Consider the following 19,175-nt stretch of genomic DNA (forward strand, 5'->3'; position numbering starts at 1 on the left):
TCTCAGCTCACTGCAACCTCCACCTCCCGGTTCAAGCAATTCTTCTGCCTCAGCCTCCTGAGTAGCTGGGACTATAGGCATGTGCCACCATGCCCGGCTAATTTTTGTATTTTTAGTAGAGGCAGGGTTTCACTATGTTGGCCAAGCTGGTCTTGAACTCCTGACCTCCTGAACCACTCACCTTGGCCTCCCAAGGTGCTGGGATTACAGGCATGCATCCCCGCACCAGGCTTTTTTTTTTTTTTTTTTTTTTTTTGAGACAGAGTCTCACTGTGTTGCCCAAGCCGGAGTGCAGTGGCACGATCTCGGCTCACTGCAACCTCCCAGGTTCAAGCAATTCTCCTGCCTCAGCTTCTCAAGTAACTGGGACTACAGGCATGCGCCACCATGCCCGGCTAATTTTTTTTTTTGTATTTTTAGTAGAGACGTTATTTTACTATGTTGACCAGGCTGGTCTCGATCTCTTGACCTTGTGATCCATCTGCCTCAGCCTCCCAAAGTGCCGGGATTACAGGCATGAGCCACTGCGCCTAGCCTCTTTATTTGTTCTGAAATAATATGAGTTTACAAAGTTGAAAGAGATTTCTACAATTCTAGGTATTTCAACTACCATAAACGAAAGAGCTAATGTTAGTAGATAAACTGAAGATAGGCTTTGTATGACATTCAACATAAGAAGTAGCCACAAAATGAATTTACAAACAAAACAGCAAGTAAAGACATATATAATACGATAGATTGAATTGCCATATTCTTTAGGATGAGGCCTGGAATATGCTGAACATACAGACTGCAGATGCACTCAGCCCAATATTAGTATTGGGCCTTTATACTCCATAGTTGATCATCACAGCTAATATAAGAATTCATGCAATGATTCAGTTATTGAGTTGAAACTAGCAGGCTGGCACTGTGCTAGACTCAGAAGATACACTGAAATAGGTAGGGCAGAAATCCCAGCCTGAGATTTTTTTTCTTAGAAACATTCAATAGCAACTTGTGAAAAAAGCCATGTCTGTGTCTCCAGCAGCAATGAAACAAGATGGTGGATGCCCTCACCATTAACCCCCATATGGAAAGGGTATATGTAATTCAGAAGGGATGTGTATTATGTCTGTTCTCACACTGCTATAAAGGAATGCCTGGGACTGGGTAATTTATAAAGGAAAGAGATTTAATTGACTCACAGTACCTCAGGGCTGAGGAGGCCTCAGGAAACTTATGATCATGGCAAAAGGGGAAGTAAACACATCATTCTTCACATGGCAGCAGGGGAGAGAAGAATGAGTGCCCAGCAAAGGGGGAAGCCCCTTATAAAACCATCAGCTCTCATGAAAACTCACTATCACGAGAACAGGGTGGGGGAAACCACCCCCATGATTCAATTATCTCCACCTGATCCTTCCCACGACATGAGGGGATTATGGGAATTACAATTCAAGATGAGATTTGGGTGAAGACACAGCCAAACCACATCAGGATGTGTAGACAACTGAAGTACAATAACATCAAGGCTGTTTTGATGTAAGGGCAGAATTTACAGTATGTGCTCTCACACAACTTGAAATCTTAGAGGCCTTCCGGGAACAGGGATTAATCAGAAGCCAACATGGCGGATTAGTACCAAAGATGGAGTTACTTTAGCTTCCAGATTCCACCCATCAATCCAGCTCTTACAGTTTCACTCGCCCTCCTATTTGGAGATGGTCCCTGAGCTTTTAGGGAGGGTGGTTTCATATGATATAGCTTTGGCAGCAGTGCCCTAGCAGTGGAAAACAGATTGGGCCCAGAGAGATTCCAAATGAGGGAGATTCACAGGCTTTGTTGAATTATCTCTAGTCTTGAGAATACCATGACTTTGGTTTTCTCAGAAGTAAAACAAGAGATACTTCTTGTTTATAATTAATTAATTTGAATAATTAGTAATCTGAATAGTAGAAACATAATGCATGCAAGGATTACAATCAAAAGAAAATTTGTATGCCAGAACAACAAAGAACCTATTTCATTGGGAAGCCAACTGAGAGCAGCATGAAGAAAATTAAGGCCTGACACAGGGACTCACACTCGTAATTCCAACACTTTGGGAGGCTGAGGTGGGAGGTTCATTTGAGCCTGGGAGTTAGAGATCAGCCTGGGCAACAGAGCAAGTCCCCAACTCTACAAAAACAAACAAAAATAGCCAGGTATGATGGTATGCACCTGTAGTCCCAGCTCCTTGGGCGGCTGAGGCAGGAGGATTGCTTGAGCCCAGGAGGTCAAGGCTGCAGTGAGCTATGACCACTCTACTCCAGACTGGGTAACAGAGCGAGACCCTTTCTCTAAAAACAAGAAAAAATTAAAACCCAGTTCTCCTTTAGCGACACCTTGTAGCCACTAGCCTGACATTTTAAACACATAAATTAGAAACATGATGCAAGAGTGATTCAAGGTATTTTATATAGGAAATGCCTGGTGTAGTGCCTTGGCCAGCTAAATAAATGTAGCTGTTAAATTGTTACATTAGTTTTATTCTATGCTCTTACCATTCCTCCCTCTCCAAGTTTTGTTCGTAGTCTGTGGCAGCAACCTAGTCTGTATTTAGTACATATTGAATAATCAACAATGAAATGTAAATATTGAGCATACTGTGTGTCAAACAGATGTATTAACTCAAACCTCACAGAAACCCTTTGAGGTCGGTACTATTACAATCCCCATTTTACATACGAGTAAACTGAAGCATGGGTAGACTAAAGTAAAGTGCCTGAGGTCAATTAGTGAGGAGGCGGAGTGGCAGTTAAGTCGAGGCAGCCTAAGCCTACACTGCCTCTATGTTGCATTAATAAATTAATAAATCTGTGACCAAATAAATGAAGTGACATTTAGTAGCATCGAAAGATCCCGTGAGTAGGACTTCCTAAGAATGCTCTCCTTCTTTTCACAGACAAAATTTTAGTCTGTTTAAAATAAATTTTGGACCGGACACCGTGGCTCACGCCTGTAATCCCAGTACTTTGGGAGGCCGAGGCAGGTGATCACTTGAGGTCAGGAGTTCGAAACCAGCCTGTCCAACATGGTGCAACCCTGTCTCTACGAAAAATACAAAAATTAGCTGGGCATGGTGGCGCGCGCCTGTCATCCCAGCTACTCAGGAGGCTGATGCAGGAGAACTGCTTGAACCCCAGAGGCGGAGGTTGCAGTGAGCCAAGATCTCGCCATTGCACCCCATCCTGGGCGACAGAGCGAGACTCTGTCTCAAAGAATAAAGAAATAAATAAATTAATTAATTAATTAATTAATTTTGAAAAACTGTCAGCACTCATCAGATCTTTACACTGCTGGACTCGGGACACTTGGGGCCGTAGACAAGCAATTAAACTGACTCACACGTGGTTAGAACCACGTCATCCTGATTCGTGAATCCGTACTCTTAACTACTAGAAGCCCTTTGTGGAATGCACGGGGCGAACCTGACGCTTGAGCTCTGACACAACGCAGACACAAACCGGGATTTAAGAGCTGGGTAGGGACTCCTGGGCCGGACGCCTCATCCCGGCATGCACCTCAAGCCCCGGCGACCACGCCTTCCGCCGAGCGCCAGGGAGCGCGTGTGCGCCTCGCCGCCCGGAAGCGTCGCCCGCTCGCTGCATGCTGGGAGTTGTAGGCCTCCGGCGTCAGCCCGCGGGCTGCCGCCCGCACTCTCCATGAGACTGCTGGCGCCGGCGCCCGCCCGCGCGGCACCGACGCGGGGAGCGCGCTTCGCGCTGACTCAGCGGCGGCGGCGGCGGCGTTAGCCGGCCCTCGCGCTCTTTCCCTTCCTGGGGCGCCGACCCCGCCCGCTTGCTTGCTTGCTTGCTTGCCTGCCTGTCTGCCCGGCGCCACGCAAGAGAAGGTGCCAGGGGACGCGGAGCGACTAGAGGCGCGCGGTCCCGGCCAGCTCCGTTTCTGGCGTTGGCGCTGCGGCCGTGGCGGAGGACTACGGCGACAAGGACGAGGGCCGCTCTCCCAGCTCTCTGCGTGCGGCGCCGCTCCGCTCCGCTGGCTGACCATCTGGAGTGCAGGCTGGGAGGCGGGATGGAGTGATAGGGAAGGTGACTCGGGGCTCGGGGGCAGCGGGACCGGGACCACGTTTGGTCCGCGTGAGGCTTTGAGGAAGTTGGCCGGGGCGGACCGGCCCGGGGGAGTCCCGACGCCAGGGAGGGTGCAGGCTTGGGACCCTCCATGGCGGTGCACCCCCTGGCTGGGCGGACCGGGTGGGGGTGGGTACGAGCCGGGGCCGCCGCCGAGGAGCGCGTCCCGAGTGCGTGGCCGCCCGTTGCCTGGTGTTTCATCACCCGAATTGCCACGAGGCTTCCTTTAGGGGGAGGGATCGGGGAGGGATGGGAGCAAGGCTGGCAGAGGAGGGTTGGCATCGCCTGTGGTTCCGAAGCCCGTTGGTCATCGTTGTAGCCTAATCAACTGTGGAGACCTCAAACTTGATTCTTCCCCCACCCCTGGACAAAAAGGAAAAGTGTTATTTCTGTGCAGTAATTGGCCAGCACGGACGCTCCATTTCTTCTCAAACCTTCCTCACTATCCTGCAGGACTAGAGAAGCATGAGTTTCCCTGTAACCAGAAAAACGAGTACTTTTTGAAAGTGCTAATTAGTTGTGGCGGGCGGGGGTTGGGGGAGAGTTAGGTTTTATTAAACCGGCTTGTCAGCGTGGTGTTAAAAGGCTGGAAAGATTCAGTCGTAGCGTTTGAAACAGTCTTCAGTAGGTGTAGAGGAATTTTTCCAAATTGTTTGATTCTCAATGGCTATCCAGGAAAAGTTAAGGCTTAATATTTTAAGTATGTTGCTTGCCTTCCCCCCAGAACCTTTGCAAGATGCATAATTGTTTACCGTATTGAAACATTTTTTGGGTTTTTTTTGTTTTTGTTTTGAGACGGAGTCTCGCTCGGTCGCCCAGGCTGCAGTGCAGTGGTGCCATGTCGGCTCACTGCAACCTCTGCCTCTCAGGTTCAAGTGATTCTACAGCCTCAGCCTCCCGAGTAGCTCTGTTACAGGCGCGCCCCGCCACACCTGGCTACTTTTTGTATTTTTTGTAGAGGTGGAGTTTCACCGTGTTAGCCAGGATGGTCTCGATCTCCTGACCTCGTGATCCACCCGCCTCGGCCTCCCAAAGTGCTGGGATTACAGGCGTGAGCCACCGCGCCTGGCCTTCCACTGCATATTGATCGTCCAAATGCCTTCTATGTGGGGGATTCTTTCTGTAGTGACAACTGTAACTAGTTTGTTTCCTTGGGTTTATTGGCTATGTTTTCCTTAGGGCCACTTGATTTTTCTCCGGATAGCTTCAGAGTGACTTGACCAAGCTTAAGCATTTTTTTTTTTTTTTTGACACGGTGTCTCACTCTGTCGCCCAGGCGGAGTGCAATGACACGATCTGCGCTCCCTGCAACCTCTCCCTCCCGGGTTCATGGGAGTCTCCTTCGTCAGCCTCCTGAGTAGCTGGGATTACAGGCGCGGGCCAACACGCCCCGCTAATTTTTGTATTTTTAGTAGAGACGGCGTTTCACCCTGTTGGTCAGGTTGGTCTCGAACTCCTGACCTCGTGATCCGTCCACCTCGGCCTCCCAAAATGCTGGGTTTACAGGCGTGAGCCACCGTGCCTGGCCAGCAATTTTTTTTAGATGGAGTTTCGCTCTGGTTGACCAGGCTGGAGTGCGGTGGCGCCATCTCAGCCCACTGCAACCTCCGCCTCCCGGGTTCAAGCGATTCTCCTGCCTCAGCCTCCCAAATAGCTGGGATTGCAGGCATGCGCCACCACACCTGGCTAATTTTTGTATTTTTAGTAGAGACGGGGTTTCTCCATGTTGGTCAGGCTGGTCTCCAACTCCCGACCTCAGTTGATCTGCGCCCCCTTCGGCCCTCCTTAGTGCTGGGATTACAGGCGGGAGTCACCCTGCCTGGCCAACATTTTTTTTAAAAAGCCATAGCAAATTCAAGGAAGCTTTTATTGGACTTCTCAATCTGGGATTCTTAGAAACTCCGAAATCGTTTTTTCTCCCTGGGCATTTTTCAGGGGAATGGACATCAGATTTTCTTAACATTTAGGGGGCGAAGGGAACCAGTGCCTTTCTTTGTGTTTTTCTGTCTTTTAAAAATGCTGATCTAGCATAAGAATGCCCCAAGTAGTTTCCATCACCCATGTTCCTGCCTCTGATTATAAACAACGTATTGAGGGCTCACTATGTGCCAGCCATGCTCTGCATACCTTATCTCTTTGAAGCCTTTACAACTTTATGAGGCATATGGTCTTTTTCCCATGTCATAGAAAGGGTTCTCTCAGGTTTTGTAAGTTGTCCAAGTGGCCTCAATTAAATGACAAGATGGGGATACCAACCCAGATCTTTGAAATCCAAAACCTATGCTCTACTATGTCCTGGGGACATAGTGATGGATAGTGAAGACAGTCCTTGCACTTTAAGATTATGAGAGATGGCCGGGTGGCTCACACCTGTAATCCCAGCACTTTGGGAGGTGGAGGCGGGCAGATCATCTGAGATTAGGGGTTCGAGACCAGCCTGGGCAACATGGTGAAACCCCATCTCTACTAAAAAATACAAAAATTAGCCGGGTGTGGTGGCTCACCCCTGTAGTCCCAGCTATTCGGGAGGCTGAGGCAGAAGAATCCCTTGAACCCAGGAGCCAGAGGCTGCAGTGAGCCGAGATCATGTCACTGCACTCTACACTGGGCAACAGAGTGAGACTGTCTCAAAAAAAAAAAAAAAAGATTAATGAGAGAAAACTAGTAAGCTGGCAGTGACAGCATAGCAGTGCTTAGGATGGGGCATGTAATCCAATTTGGGAGAGTTGGACAATAGGGGTCAAAGAAGTGTTCTTGAAAGAGGTGGCTTCTAAGTAGAATTTCAAAGGACAGCAGGAGTTAACCTACTAACAAGAAGAAAGAGCAGTGTGCAAAGATGAAAGGTAGCATACCACTGGAGAACTGCCATGTGGTTCACTAGCACTGGCCTTGCTGACCTGGGGTGCAGAATAGTGAGGAGTTATTCAAAAGTGTTTGGATCGTAATCTCAGGGCAGTAGGGAGTTACACTGCCTTGAAGTCTGCAAGTACGTTATGAACCGTAAGAGAAAGGGCTGAGCTGTCTTCAAAGCTCTCAGTCCATATCCTGAGTTATTTGATTCAGGCAGGCTCAGAGGAAAACAGAAAAGCATATTGTAGGTATCCTGTAACCTGGACCTGAGCCTGGCTTTGCTATTCCCGAAAGGCTTTTCTCCCTACCCCTGCTATTCCCAAAAGGCTTTTCTCCCCTACCCCCAACCCAATTAGTCTTTTGGCGTCTTTGGTTACGATAATTAAAACAAAAAGCCCCACAGCCTTTTTTTGTTTTCTTTGAGACAGAGTCTCGTTCTGTCACCCAGGCTGGAGTGCAGTGGCGTGATCCCAGCTCACTGCAACCTCCACCTCCTGGGTTCAAGCGATTCTCCTGCCTCAGCCGCCCAAGTAGCTGGGATTACAGGTGTGTGCCACCATGCTCCGCTAATTTTTTTGTATTTTTAGTAGGGGATTTTATCATGTTGGCCAGGCTGGTCTTGAACTCCTGACCTCAAGTGATCCACCTGCCTCGGCCTCCCAAAGTGCTGGGATTACAGGCATGAGCCACCATGCCTGGCCACCCACAGCCTTTAATGGAAGTATAAGACTTGGTCTCCCTACCTTATAGGTCTTGAGAGAATAATATCATTTTCACATCATTTAGAGTTTGTTCCATGTTTGCTCAAATGAATATACATTCTATCAAAAACTAGGATGCCTTTTGCAGCTTATAATTTGAGAATGTTAGAACCTATATTGTGAAGAAGTGGATTACCTCTCAGAGATTAAAACAATTCTTAGAGTAGTCAGTGTTAAGTCATTTGTGGATTTTTTTTTTTTTTTTTTTTTTTTTGAGATGGAATCTCACTCTGTTCTCCAGGCTGGAGTGCAGTGGCGCAATCTTGGCTCACTGCAACCTCTGCCTCCTGGGTTCAAGCAATTCTTGTGCCTCAGTCACCCGAGTAGCTGGGATTACAGGCGTGTGCCACCAAGCCTGGCTGATTTTTGTCTTTTTAGTAGAAATGGGGTTTCACCGTGTTGGTCAGGCTGACTTGAACTCCTGACCTTAAGTGATCTGCGCACCTCGGCCTCCCAAAGTTCTGGGATTATAGGTGTGAGCCACTGCGCCTGGCTGGTTTCTGGGTTTTTGTATCTACTATTGAAAAACTTTTTTTTTTGAAATTTTTAGAATTGGCTGGCAAAAGCAGAGATCTGTAAAATGCAAAACTAAGTCCATTGCTCAAAAGCTAAATGACTGGTTTTTCATTATCCTGTTCCTTTCATTAGACTTCTGTTGTAGTACTTAGTAAACACTCCAAAGGATATTGAACTCTGAGGTCAGCCATTCTAATGTTTTAAAGAAGGTTTGTGATATTTGTATCTGGAAGTAGACAAATTATTACAATTACTGTAATAGTCTGGATTTGTCATTTTTATACTTACTGCAGTTGCACAATTGTATTTTTAAGTACTAGAGATAAGTAAAACACTGCATAAATTAGGTGCTTCTACTTTTTAAAGTAGAAAATGATTACTTTCTATAGCTTATTAAGAAGATCTTGAAAACTAAGGAAGCTTGAGGACCTTAATGGCATACTTCAAGATTTTTAGGGGCCAGGCGGGGTGGCTCATGCCTATAATCCCAGCACTTTGGGAGGCCAAGGTGGGCGGATCACAAGGTCAGGAGATCAAGACCATCCTGTCTAACATGGTGAAACCCTGTCTCTACTAAAAATACAAAAAATTAGCCCGATGCGGTGGCAGGCGCCTGTAGTCCCAGCTACTCGGGAGGCTGAGGCAGGGGAAATGGTGTGAACCTGGGAAGCGGAGCTTGCAGTGAGCAGATATCACGCCACTGCACTCCAGCCTGGGCGACAGAGCGAGACTCCATCTCAAAAAAAAAAAAAAAAAAAAAAGATTTTTAGGAATTACACATTAGTGAAGTAGTTAGCAGAGCCCATTTTTCTGAGAATTAGGCTCTAACTTTTAGTTGTAATTTAGATAAGTTCCGAAATAAGTTTTTAAACATTTAAGCTCTTTGCATGATTTTATCCATTTACGTTATTCAGGATAAGCATCTATTTGTTTATCAAGTAATGTTTTCTTTCAACTTTGTTTTTTGTGGCAGATGTTTATAAATTCTTCTGTGGGATCAGAGGGCACGCCTATTATAACCAGAAAACTCCAAGTATAGCAGCGAGGATGGATGAACAGGCTCTATTAGGGCTAAATCCAAATGCTGATTCAGACTTCAGACAAAGGGTAAGTTACTCTGCTGAATCATTTTTTAACCATGTCACCACAGATTGGCATTAGAGGACTTGAATAAAAATGCACCTGGCAAAAGTCTACTTTGGGTAGAAATGAACGGAAACAAAAAAATTTGAGGTATTTGAATATATTTTGAATATAGAAACAGTGAGTGTTGTGATTTATTTTCTATTTACTTGGCCAAACAAAAGGATTAAAATCTCATATGATTCAAGGCAGATCTTTATGCAACATCAGTTATTATTTCTAATTATTTAAAAGTTGTAACGCAAAGGATTCGTTTAAGAGACTTTCCATAGCAGCAGACGTGTATTTTCTCTTTGCTTGGCTTGATCTATACAAGCTGTTTTAACACTTACCTTAATGATTTTTTTTTTTTTTTTTTTTTTTTTTTTGTAGAGATAGGGTTTCACCGTCTTGCCCAGGGTGGTCTCAAACTCCTGAGCTCAAGCAATCTGCCCACCTCAGTCTCCTAAAATGCTGGGATTATAGGCATGAGCCACCCTGCCCGGCCACATTAGTGATATTTAACATTCTTGTTATTTGGTCTAGGCAGACATAAATAAGCAGTTATGATAGGTTATGTCTTAAGTAAAATGGTTACGTGACAAGAATCCATTATAAAGTGCTGGGATAGTTGGATAAATGTAAACAATTAAACATAATGTAGCCTACAACTATAATCATGACTATAGCTGAATGATAGAAAAATATAAAGAATGAGCCTATAATTAATTTTTTTAAAGATGTGGGCATTCTGAAGTATAGGGTAAGTGGAAAAGAAAGAGGCATTTTCTTTTTACTTTTCATAGCAAAGAATACTTTTTATAAATGAGCTAAATGAGGTTAACAATCTCACTAAAAATTATAGCAGTTTTTATTCTTATTTTAAGAAAAAAACCTTTTAAAGCAGTAAAAAGCAATCCCAACTAGTTTCTAATACACTACCATGTGCATGTCTCTGCTAGTAAATAAGTAACGAGCTCTTCAGATACAGGAAAATAATAGGAATTGAGATTTAAGTATCTGGCTAATTACAAGATACCTATCAAACAAGTTAGGACATCAAAAGACATTTAAAATCCATGTCTTCTGTGTGTAAACAAATCTTTCTTGGCATAGGGTTTTATGCTACCTACCTTCAAACATAGTTGAAGCATCATAGATCTTTACCTTTAGTCTAGCTTGGTATTGCATGTTTATAATTAAAAGCCTTTGACTGTATGTTTAGTTATTAAATGGCCTTTACTGTTATTTTTATGTGCCTCTTGAAATCTTTCATTTCTTAAGTTCCAGCATCCAATTTTTGGATGAAAGAGGCATTTTCTTTGCCTCTTAAGTTCCAGCAACCAATTTTTTAAAATGTGCCATGATTTCTTTTCAGAAAATTAAAACCAATACATTATTAGTGGTTTTAATACAGAAGTTCTGCTTTTTGTCAATAAAAATGGGTTCTGTCACAGATGTGTTTTAAGCATCCAGGTCCAGGCATAATTCAGTATCCATTTAGCCAATCTGAATAACAATTTATTAGGATGAAAGGGAAGAAATCTTAAAGTGAATTCTGAAAGCCCTTTTGTCACAGTTCGGGAGTAGTGGAAACTTAATTCAGTTTGATGGTGAGAAGAATGACTGTCTGCCAACCCCAATTGCTCAGTTGTCTATCTGTGATTCTCTGTTTTTTACATGGGCAATAAAAGTTGAACTGACTCTTGTCACATAGAGTCAATCAACCATTAGAAAAAAGGTATGGGGTAGAACTAGGTGGTGAAATCTAGGACTTGTTTGTCAGTGTTGTAGAATTTTGTTTTTTAAATTGTTAGTAATGCATAGATTCAGAATACAAAGGCTTTGTTTAAAAACTAAAAACTTCCAGGTTATCCCTCCTCTCCTTCCCCTCACCCCCGCCCCACCCCCGCCCTTTTTTTTTTGAGACAGAGTCTCACTCTGTTGCCCAGCCTGGAGTGGAATGGCACCATCTTGGCTCACAGCAACCTCCAACTCCTGGGTTCAAGAGATTCTCCTGCCTCAGCTGGGATTAGAGTAGCTAGGTTTAGAAGCACACACCACCACGCCTAGCTAATTTCTGTATTTTTAGTAGAGACGGGATTTCACCATGTTGGTCAGTCTGGTCTCGAACTCCTGACCTTGTGATCTCCCCGCCTCAGCCTTCCAAAGTGCTGGGATTACAGGCGTGAGCCACTGCGCCTGGCCTCCTCCTTTTTAAAAAATAAAACACTCGTCTTTGGCTTAAAACCTGTTATTATTTAAAGAAAATGGTATGTCATGACATTTCTAGCAGCTGAAACCACCTCTCCCCTCTTTTGTAAGTGAAATATTAGGTGGTAATGCAACATACATGATTAACTTCTACCTTGTCCTCTGGCCTCTGAGATATTCCTAAAGAAAACCCTATGTTTCATGGACTGCTGTTAGAAACAACTAAACTAGTACTATCTTTTATAGCTTCCTGTGCTCTTATAGTCTTAACTTCTAAAGAGAGACATTATTTACTCTGGGCTGTTTTCCAATACCAACAACCAACTGTCTTGATTTCTGTGGACACCAACTGGGTGTCCTACAAATCAATTCAATTCTGACACTACCAGGATTAGCATCACATCCCACAAGTTATGGGCTCAGTCTTACAAACCGCCCCCACTTAAGACACTAATTGAGTCCAGAACCTCTCATATTTCTGATGATGGATGGAGTAGCCTACAGAACTTAGAAAAACAGTTGACTTTCTTGTACTGATTAAGGATACACCTCATGAGCAGCCACATGGAAGTGATGCATAGGGCAAAGTATAGGGGAAGGGGCACAGAGCTTTTGTGCCCTCTCTAGGAACACCACCCTCAGCATCTCGATGTGTTTGCCAACCTGGAAGTTCAACAGTTTTTATAGAGCTGAATCTTGAGTCCCTTCTCCCCTTCCCAGAGGTTGGTGGTTAGGGCTAAAAAGTTTCAACACTCTAATCAATTGATCTTTCTGGTAACCAGCCATATCCTGAGGCTGTCTAGGGTTCCCACACCAAGTTACCTCATTAACGTAAACTCTGTTGACCTCGAAGTCTCTAGTGATGCTTCCACCTTAGCCTCCCAAGTAGTTGGGACTGTAGGTGCACGTCACCACTTCTGGCTAATTTTTAAATTTTTTGTAGAGACAGGGTCCCACTATGTTGCCCAGGCTAATCTTAAACTGCTGGCCTCAAGTGATCTTCCCACCTTGGCCCCCCAGAGTGTTGGGATTATAGGTGTGAACTGCTGTGCCTGGCCCAAAGGGCTCATTATAAATAACAAAAGACGGTCCTGTCGCTCAGGAAATTTTCCAAGAGTTTTAAGAGCTCTGAGCCAGCAACTGGCTGCAAAGCCCAAATGTATTTTTTTGTTATACCACATAATTAATATTATATTTGGTGATCTTCACCTAATCATCTTCATTTACCTGGTCTTCTGTCAGTGGGAGCAGCCATTGAGACCATGTATGAAAACCCATTCCCTCATTCATACAGTTACATAGTATAGGAAACTATCACCTAAATATAAATACAGTGGCTTTGATCTGTAACCCAAAGAAAAAAATAACTTTACATCTCGATGACCCGGTGTGTGTGTATATATGTATATGTACATATGCACATAAATAACTAAAACAAGTTATAGAAAGTAATATTCTTGCTAGGGTACAGTACAGAATATCTAATATTCTCTATTTCATTTTTAAAAATTATTGTTCAGGACCCATAAACTGATTTCATCACTAGTGGGAGACATCAACGTTTTAAAAATATTTACCAATTGAAATTAGGTTTCTCTAAGGCTAATGTTTCTTTTACCTCATGTCAGGTTTTGTATCATACATAATTGCTGTCAAATCATCTAGCAGTGTTCCCAGTTGATGTGCAATTTTCTTGTCTATTGGAGATACTTTTCACAAGATGTTCACTACTATTTGTCCATTGCCATGTGTGAAACCTGCATCTGGTGCAACATGCTGATAGGAAGAGTGCCTGAAGTAACTCCCATTTTCCCAACAGTTTGGTAGAGAGCATATGGACTTGATGCTGCATCCATTCTAGAGTACTCTTGCTCCTTGTTGGCACTGTTACTTGTGATTACAACGCCCTGAATTCATAAACTTAGAGATAAGAAACTTCCTCAAGCTTTGACCTTTTCAGTTACTTAATATTTTTCAAAATTCATATCATGCACTTGTACTCCAATTTTAATCTCTTTAGGGAACTTACATGATATAATTAAAGACTTGAAATACTCTCCCATGTAACAGTAGATCAAGATAAGGTACACAGTATGTTTTATCTTTTATAATCACCGCTTTAATAGCAGATGTGCTATTAAATAGGAAAAGTGCCCTTCACAAGCCATTTTATAATTACATATTGTAAAATGATCACACCCTTATCCTCTGCAATTTCTCAGTAGTATGGCACTTGACAAAGCACTTGCTCTCATTCTTCATAATAACCCCATGAAGGCTGCGGGGCATTTTTGTGTTGTTGCTGCTGTAAGAAAACAGGTTTGATTATCTAACTGATGGAATTTATATTTATTTAACCTATTTTTAGGAATGACCCCAAGTTGCATATATTCGGAAGCCTGCATTTAATGTTTTAGCTGTTTTTCTATGAAGTTTACTGATTTGTTACAGGTTTGCAACTCTCAGAATATTTCGTTTAGTATTAGCAGGGCATTGAGATTGTTTATTCTAAATGCATTTTTTTGTTTTGCAATCATATAGGCCCTGGCCTATTTTGAGCAGTTAAAGATTTCCCCAGATGCCTGGCAGGTGTGTGCAGAAGCTCTAGCCCAGAGGACATACAGGTAATTAAAAACAAAATTCGCATGACAAATTTAAATTTCTGTGGACATGACAGGACTGTGAAATTTACCTGTATTTGGAAAGTGTTTTCATAAAAACATTTTGTGACTTTTTTTTTTTTTTTTTTTTTTGCAAAGCCATTAACATATAGTCATTCCATGTAGAAATGAGAAAATTAGTAAACCCAGTTTGGCCATTTCAGAATTAACTTTTCAGTAAAACCATCCTTTGGTATATATTGTGTACCTGTCACCAGATCCCAGCTGGAATAAAGTGCAGTAAAAACTCCCTTATCTTATGATTGAGAGTGATAACTACTTTCCTAAAACGTTGGTAAAGACAGTGATTGTAAATGATATATATCTTAATTTTTAAAATTATTTATTTATTTTATTATTATTATTATTATTTTCTTGAGATGGAGTCTCGCTCTGTCGCCCAGGCTGGAGTGCAGTGGCTCAGTCTAGGCTCACTGCAAGCTCCGCCTCCTGGGTTCTCGCCATTCTCCTGCCTCAGCCTCCTGAGTAGCTGGGACTACAGGCGCCCACCACCATGCCTGGCTAATTTTTTTGTATTTTTTTTAGTGGAGACAGGGTTTCACTGTGTTAGCCAGGATGGTCTCGATCTCCTGACCTTGTGATCTGCCCATCTCAGCCTTCCAAAGTGCTAGGATTACAGGCGTGAGCCACTGCGCCCGGCCTATATCTTAATTTTTAATTTTAACTTAAGGTATATAATCATTCAGTGACCAATCTTTTGATATTGGACCACAGTCTTTATCTTTGTATACTAACTAGCATTCACTTTATTCGTAGGTTGGTCACACCTATAACCCATCCTCTACAATTTCTAGCATGGGTCTCTGTACAATGAGTGACAATCCATAGATTTTTAAGATATTTGTCCCCACCTCTCAAGTCTTCTGGTTATATAGGCCATGTCAAATATGTACAAGATTTTTTCCTTCTGCGGTGTGGCTTTCTATGAAATCTTTCTAAAGCATTCAACTAACTTTTTACAGAAATAGGAACTCTCTTATACTCACTTCATTGGCAGATTGTTGGTCTCTAGAGGATCTTTGTCAGTGTTTATAGCTGGCTTACTGCAACTCTGCCACTCCCCTAGAAAGACAGTTGGAAGTAGGTAATTGGTGTGTTGACTTTTGCCCCCATCTTATATAAGCAAGGGTACCATATTTGTAATTTAGTTTCCTGTATGAAACTTTGAAGCTGGACTGACAGTCCATGTGGCCCTTCTTGTTTTGGATTTGGCTACAATAGAACTACTGGGGTTGAATTTTAAGCAGGATTTGGACGACCATCTCTACTTTCACTCAGACTCTGGCTGTTCTGCCATTTTCGTTTTACACCTAACCTGTTATTGTAAAATGAAGGGACTGTTCCAGGAATCTTAATATCTGGAATTTAGGGGGATGGTTTGCTGCTTACAAAGCACTGTATTCAAGGTGTATCTTAATATTTTGGTTATTTTGCTTGTCAGATTTAATGGAAATTTTAAATATTGTATAATATTTAGAGTTCTCATAGCTTTTTAAGTAAATGGATTTTAACATCATAAAATGAGACCAGTAAGTATGAAACAAGCCGAAGGTCTAGTTTGAGAAACTTTTCTGCTGTATTACTCATTACTATTTTGCCTTTGATTTGTTTTCCTCAGTTCATATTCTGCTTATCTCATTTTCTTTTTTTCTTTTTCAGTGATGATCATGTGAAGTTTTTCTGCTTTCAAGTACTGGAACATCAAGTTAAATACAAGTAAGGCTTTTCTCACTGTTTTGACTCAGATTTGCGGGGAGAAGTCTTTTTTTAATTTAATGTTTTTCTTCCTTAAGGAAACCATAATACAGGTTGTAAATTGACAGTGTATATGTTATATCCAGGTTATAGATATGTTTTGATGTATCCCAAAGTGTTTTAAAAGTGCTGAGTTGGCCAGGCGCAGTAGCTCTCGCCTGTAATCCGAGCACTTTGGGAGGCTGAGGCCGGTAGATCACTTGAGGTCAGGAGTTTGAGACTAACCAGCCTGGCCAACATGGTGAAACCCCGTCTCTACGAAAAATACAGAAATTAGTCAGATGTGGTGGCATGCACCTGTAATCTGAGCTACTCAGGAGACTGAGGCACGAGAATTGCTTGAACCTGGGAGGCGGAGGTTGCAGTGAGCCGGGATCACACCACTGCGCTCCAGACTGGGTGACAGTGAGACTCCGTCTCAAAAATTTAAAAAATGCGGAGTTTGTTGGTTACATATGAAAATCCAAGGCTGGGCGCAGTGGCTCATGCCTATGATCTGAGCACTTTGGGAGGCCAAGGCAAGAGGATCGTTTGAGCTCAGGAGTTTGAGACCAGCCTAGGAAACATAGTGAGACCTCATCTCTACAAAAATTTTTTAAAAAAATTAGCCAGGCATGGTTGCGTGCTTCTGTATTCCCAGCTACTGGGGAAGCTGAGGCCAGGAGGGTGAGGCTCCAGTGAGCCACGATAGTGCCACTGCACTTCAGCCTGGGCAATACAGCAAGACCTTGTCTCAAAAAAAAAAATGAAAATCCAGACATTTCACAGAAAAATCTAGATTTCCAGCTTTTCTGGAAAAGTCAGAATATCTGGTAACACCAGGCCTGTTTTTCTACATGACAACTCTCTCTTAGAGTTAAGTAGCTGCATGGGCACTTGTGTTCAGAATCTCTGACTTACTAATTAAGCAAAATAACAAATCATTACTGAGAGGATTCCTAGTTCACCTATTGGTTTATTCTGTAGATCACAGACCACAAAACATATTTTCTTTTGAAAAATTCTATTCAACATGAATAGAATCACAAATTAAAGATTGATATTGATGCCCTACCTGCCACTCTTGTCCTTATCTTTAAAGCAATGATGAGTGGCATTAACAGTTTATGTTAGGAAACTTTAGATAATTGAGAGCTATACAAATTTTCCCTTTCAAATATATGAGGCTGTTATTTTTCACAACCATGGACACCAAATATAGCCATTATTCTTTTTCTTCTCTATTTTGAACAGATACTCAGAACTAACCACTGTTCAACAACAGCTAATTAGGGAGACGCTCATATCATGGCTGCAAGCTCAGGTAAAATCGTAATTTCATTCAGTACCTCAAATTACTAGATATTTAAACTTATTTTTTGCAAGAGTTTGGAACTTTACCTCAAAGATTTTCATCAGTGTTCCTCCATTTGATTTCATAGCTTTTTTAAAAGGTGCTGGTTTTAAAGATCATGGAAGTGGGAGTTTAGCAATAATTTAATATTATATCAATGACTGAAATGGTCATAGTTTCCATGACACATTGTGGAAACTTTCATTTTAAAATGTAGTTGTTTTTAACTACTTGACAAACGCTGCTTTCTGTTTGGCTCTTAAAGGCGAGCCCTCCTGGACAGCCTCTCCACAAGAGCCCTTTATAAAGGGCCAGTTGAGTTCTTTTCAGTTAATTTTAGCTAATCTTAACACATAAAGCAGTTGTGTAGCTAGAGTTTTTATTTTCCTTAAAGAGCAAGTAGACAGAAGAAAAAATTTTTTTTCTTCTGAGAAGAAATTATAGGAACTATTAAAACTCTGCATTTGAAACTTTTCTGTCAAAGTGTAAGAATGAGGAGTAATCATTACAGCCTTTAATGGTTCATTTAATTGTTCTTCATCTGGTCAGTCACTTAAATACTTTTGACAATTTTGATAATCATAATTATCAAAATAATTTTGAAGAATATTTGTTGCATAGTTTATCTGGGCCATGTTGACATTTGATGAAACTTTGCCTTTTAATGAGACAACTGGTGTTTCTGGGTCTTTTCAATTTACATTTAATTTTATGGACTGTTTCTCTGTTTGTCAGATGCTGAATCCCCAACCAGAGAAGACCTTTATACGAAATAAAGCCGCCCAAGTCTTCGCCTTGCTTTTTGTTACAGAGTATCTCACTAAGTGGCCCAAGTTTTTTTTTGACATTCTCTCAGTAGTGGACCTAAATCCAAGGGGAGTAGATCTCTACCTGCGAATCCTCATGGCTATTGATTCAGAGTTGGTGGATCGTGATGTGGTGCATACATCAGAGGCAAGTAACTAACCATGAATTTTTTATATTTAATGTAAGTTTTGTAGGAGATAATGGGCACATAATAAAAGGAGCAGGAAAGTTTTCTTAAGGTAAACTTTCTTAAGTTATATAATTATAAATTTACCTGATGTTTTGGATTTTATTTTATGAAGGAACTCAAACTTGGTTATTTTTTTTTCCAGAGGTATATTGAAATTAAAGTATTACGTTAAATTTTTTATTTTTTTTTTCTTTTTTGAGACGGAGTCTTGCTCTGTTCCCCAGGCTGGAGTGCGGTGGCGCAGTCTTGGCTCACTGCAACCTCCGCCTCCTGGGTTCAAGCGATTCTCCCACCTCAGCCTCCCTAGTAGCTGGGATTGTAGGCACATGCCACCACACCCGGCTAATTTTTGTATTTTTTGTAGAGATGGGGTTTTGCCAGGCTGGACTCGAACTCCTGACTTCAGGTGATCCGCCCGCCTTGCCCTCCCAAAGTGCGGGGATTACAGGCATGAGCCACTGCACCCAGCCTAAATTTTTTTTAACTAGGCAAATACTATAGCGACATACACGAGTTGATTTTCTTTTATGAATCTGTTGAGAAAGGTAGTCTCTATTTAATACTGCTATATAGTCCCTGAGCAAGGAAGAAGCATTGCTTAGGAGTTGTCAGTGTTGCTGCTTCTGTATTCTTCATCACATAGTGTAAGTACTATATTACTATATTGAGAAATAACTTAAAATATACTTAAGATTTCTAAGCAATGCTTATTTATAGTTTGTATTTACTAAGAAATTAACTCTGACACTGAGGAGTAGAACAGAAAGAGGAAATACAAAGAATCACAGGATATGATCTTAGAGCTGGTAAATAGGAAATACTGGTAGGGAATGT

General features: G+C 42.2%; 1 protein-coding gene across 2 annotated transcripts in view; it reads left to right on the forward strand.

Moving 5' to 3' along the window:
* Window positions 1-1,298: 1,298 nt before the first annotated feature.
* Window positions 1,299-19,175, forward strand: part of XPOT (exportin for tRNA) — a 46,676-nt gene continuing 28,799 nt past the window's right edge. The window contains exons 1-6 of one of the 2 annotated variants that reach the window (XM_054442284.2): window positions 1,299-4,073; window positions 9,213-9,346; window positions 14,117-14,199; window positions 15,916-15,972; window positions 17,245-17,314; window positions 18,080-18,298. In XM_054442284.2, coding sequence (XP_054298259.1) covers window positions 9,287-9,346; window positions 14,117-14,199; window positions 15,916-15,972; window positions 17,245-17,314; window positions 18,080-18,298 — 489 coding nt within the window. In that variant the 5' untranslated portion in view covers window positions 1,299-4,073; window positions 9,213-9,286. The remainder of the gene's footprint in view (window positions 4,074-9,212; window positions 9,347-14,116; window positions 14,200-15,915; window positions 15,973-17,244; window positions 17,315-18,079; window positions 18,299-19,175) is intronic. The other variant, XM_063646465.1, reaches the window with a different exon arrangement.

The sequence above is a fragment of the Pongo pygmaeus genome, chromosome 10, assembly GCF_028885625.2.
Source record: "Pongo pygmaeus isolate AG05252 chromosome 10, NHGRI_mPonPyg2-v2.0_pri, whole genome shotgun sequence".
NCBI lineage: Eukaryota > Metazoa > Chordata > Mammalia > Primates > Hominidae > Pongo > Pongo pygmaeus.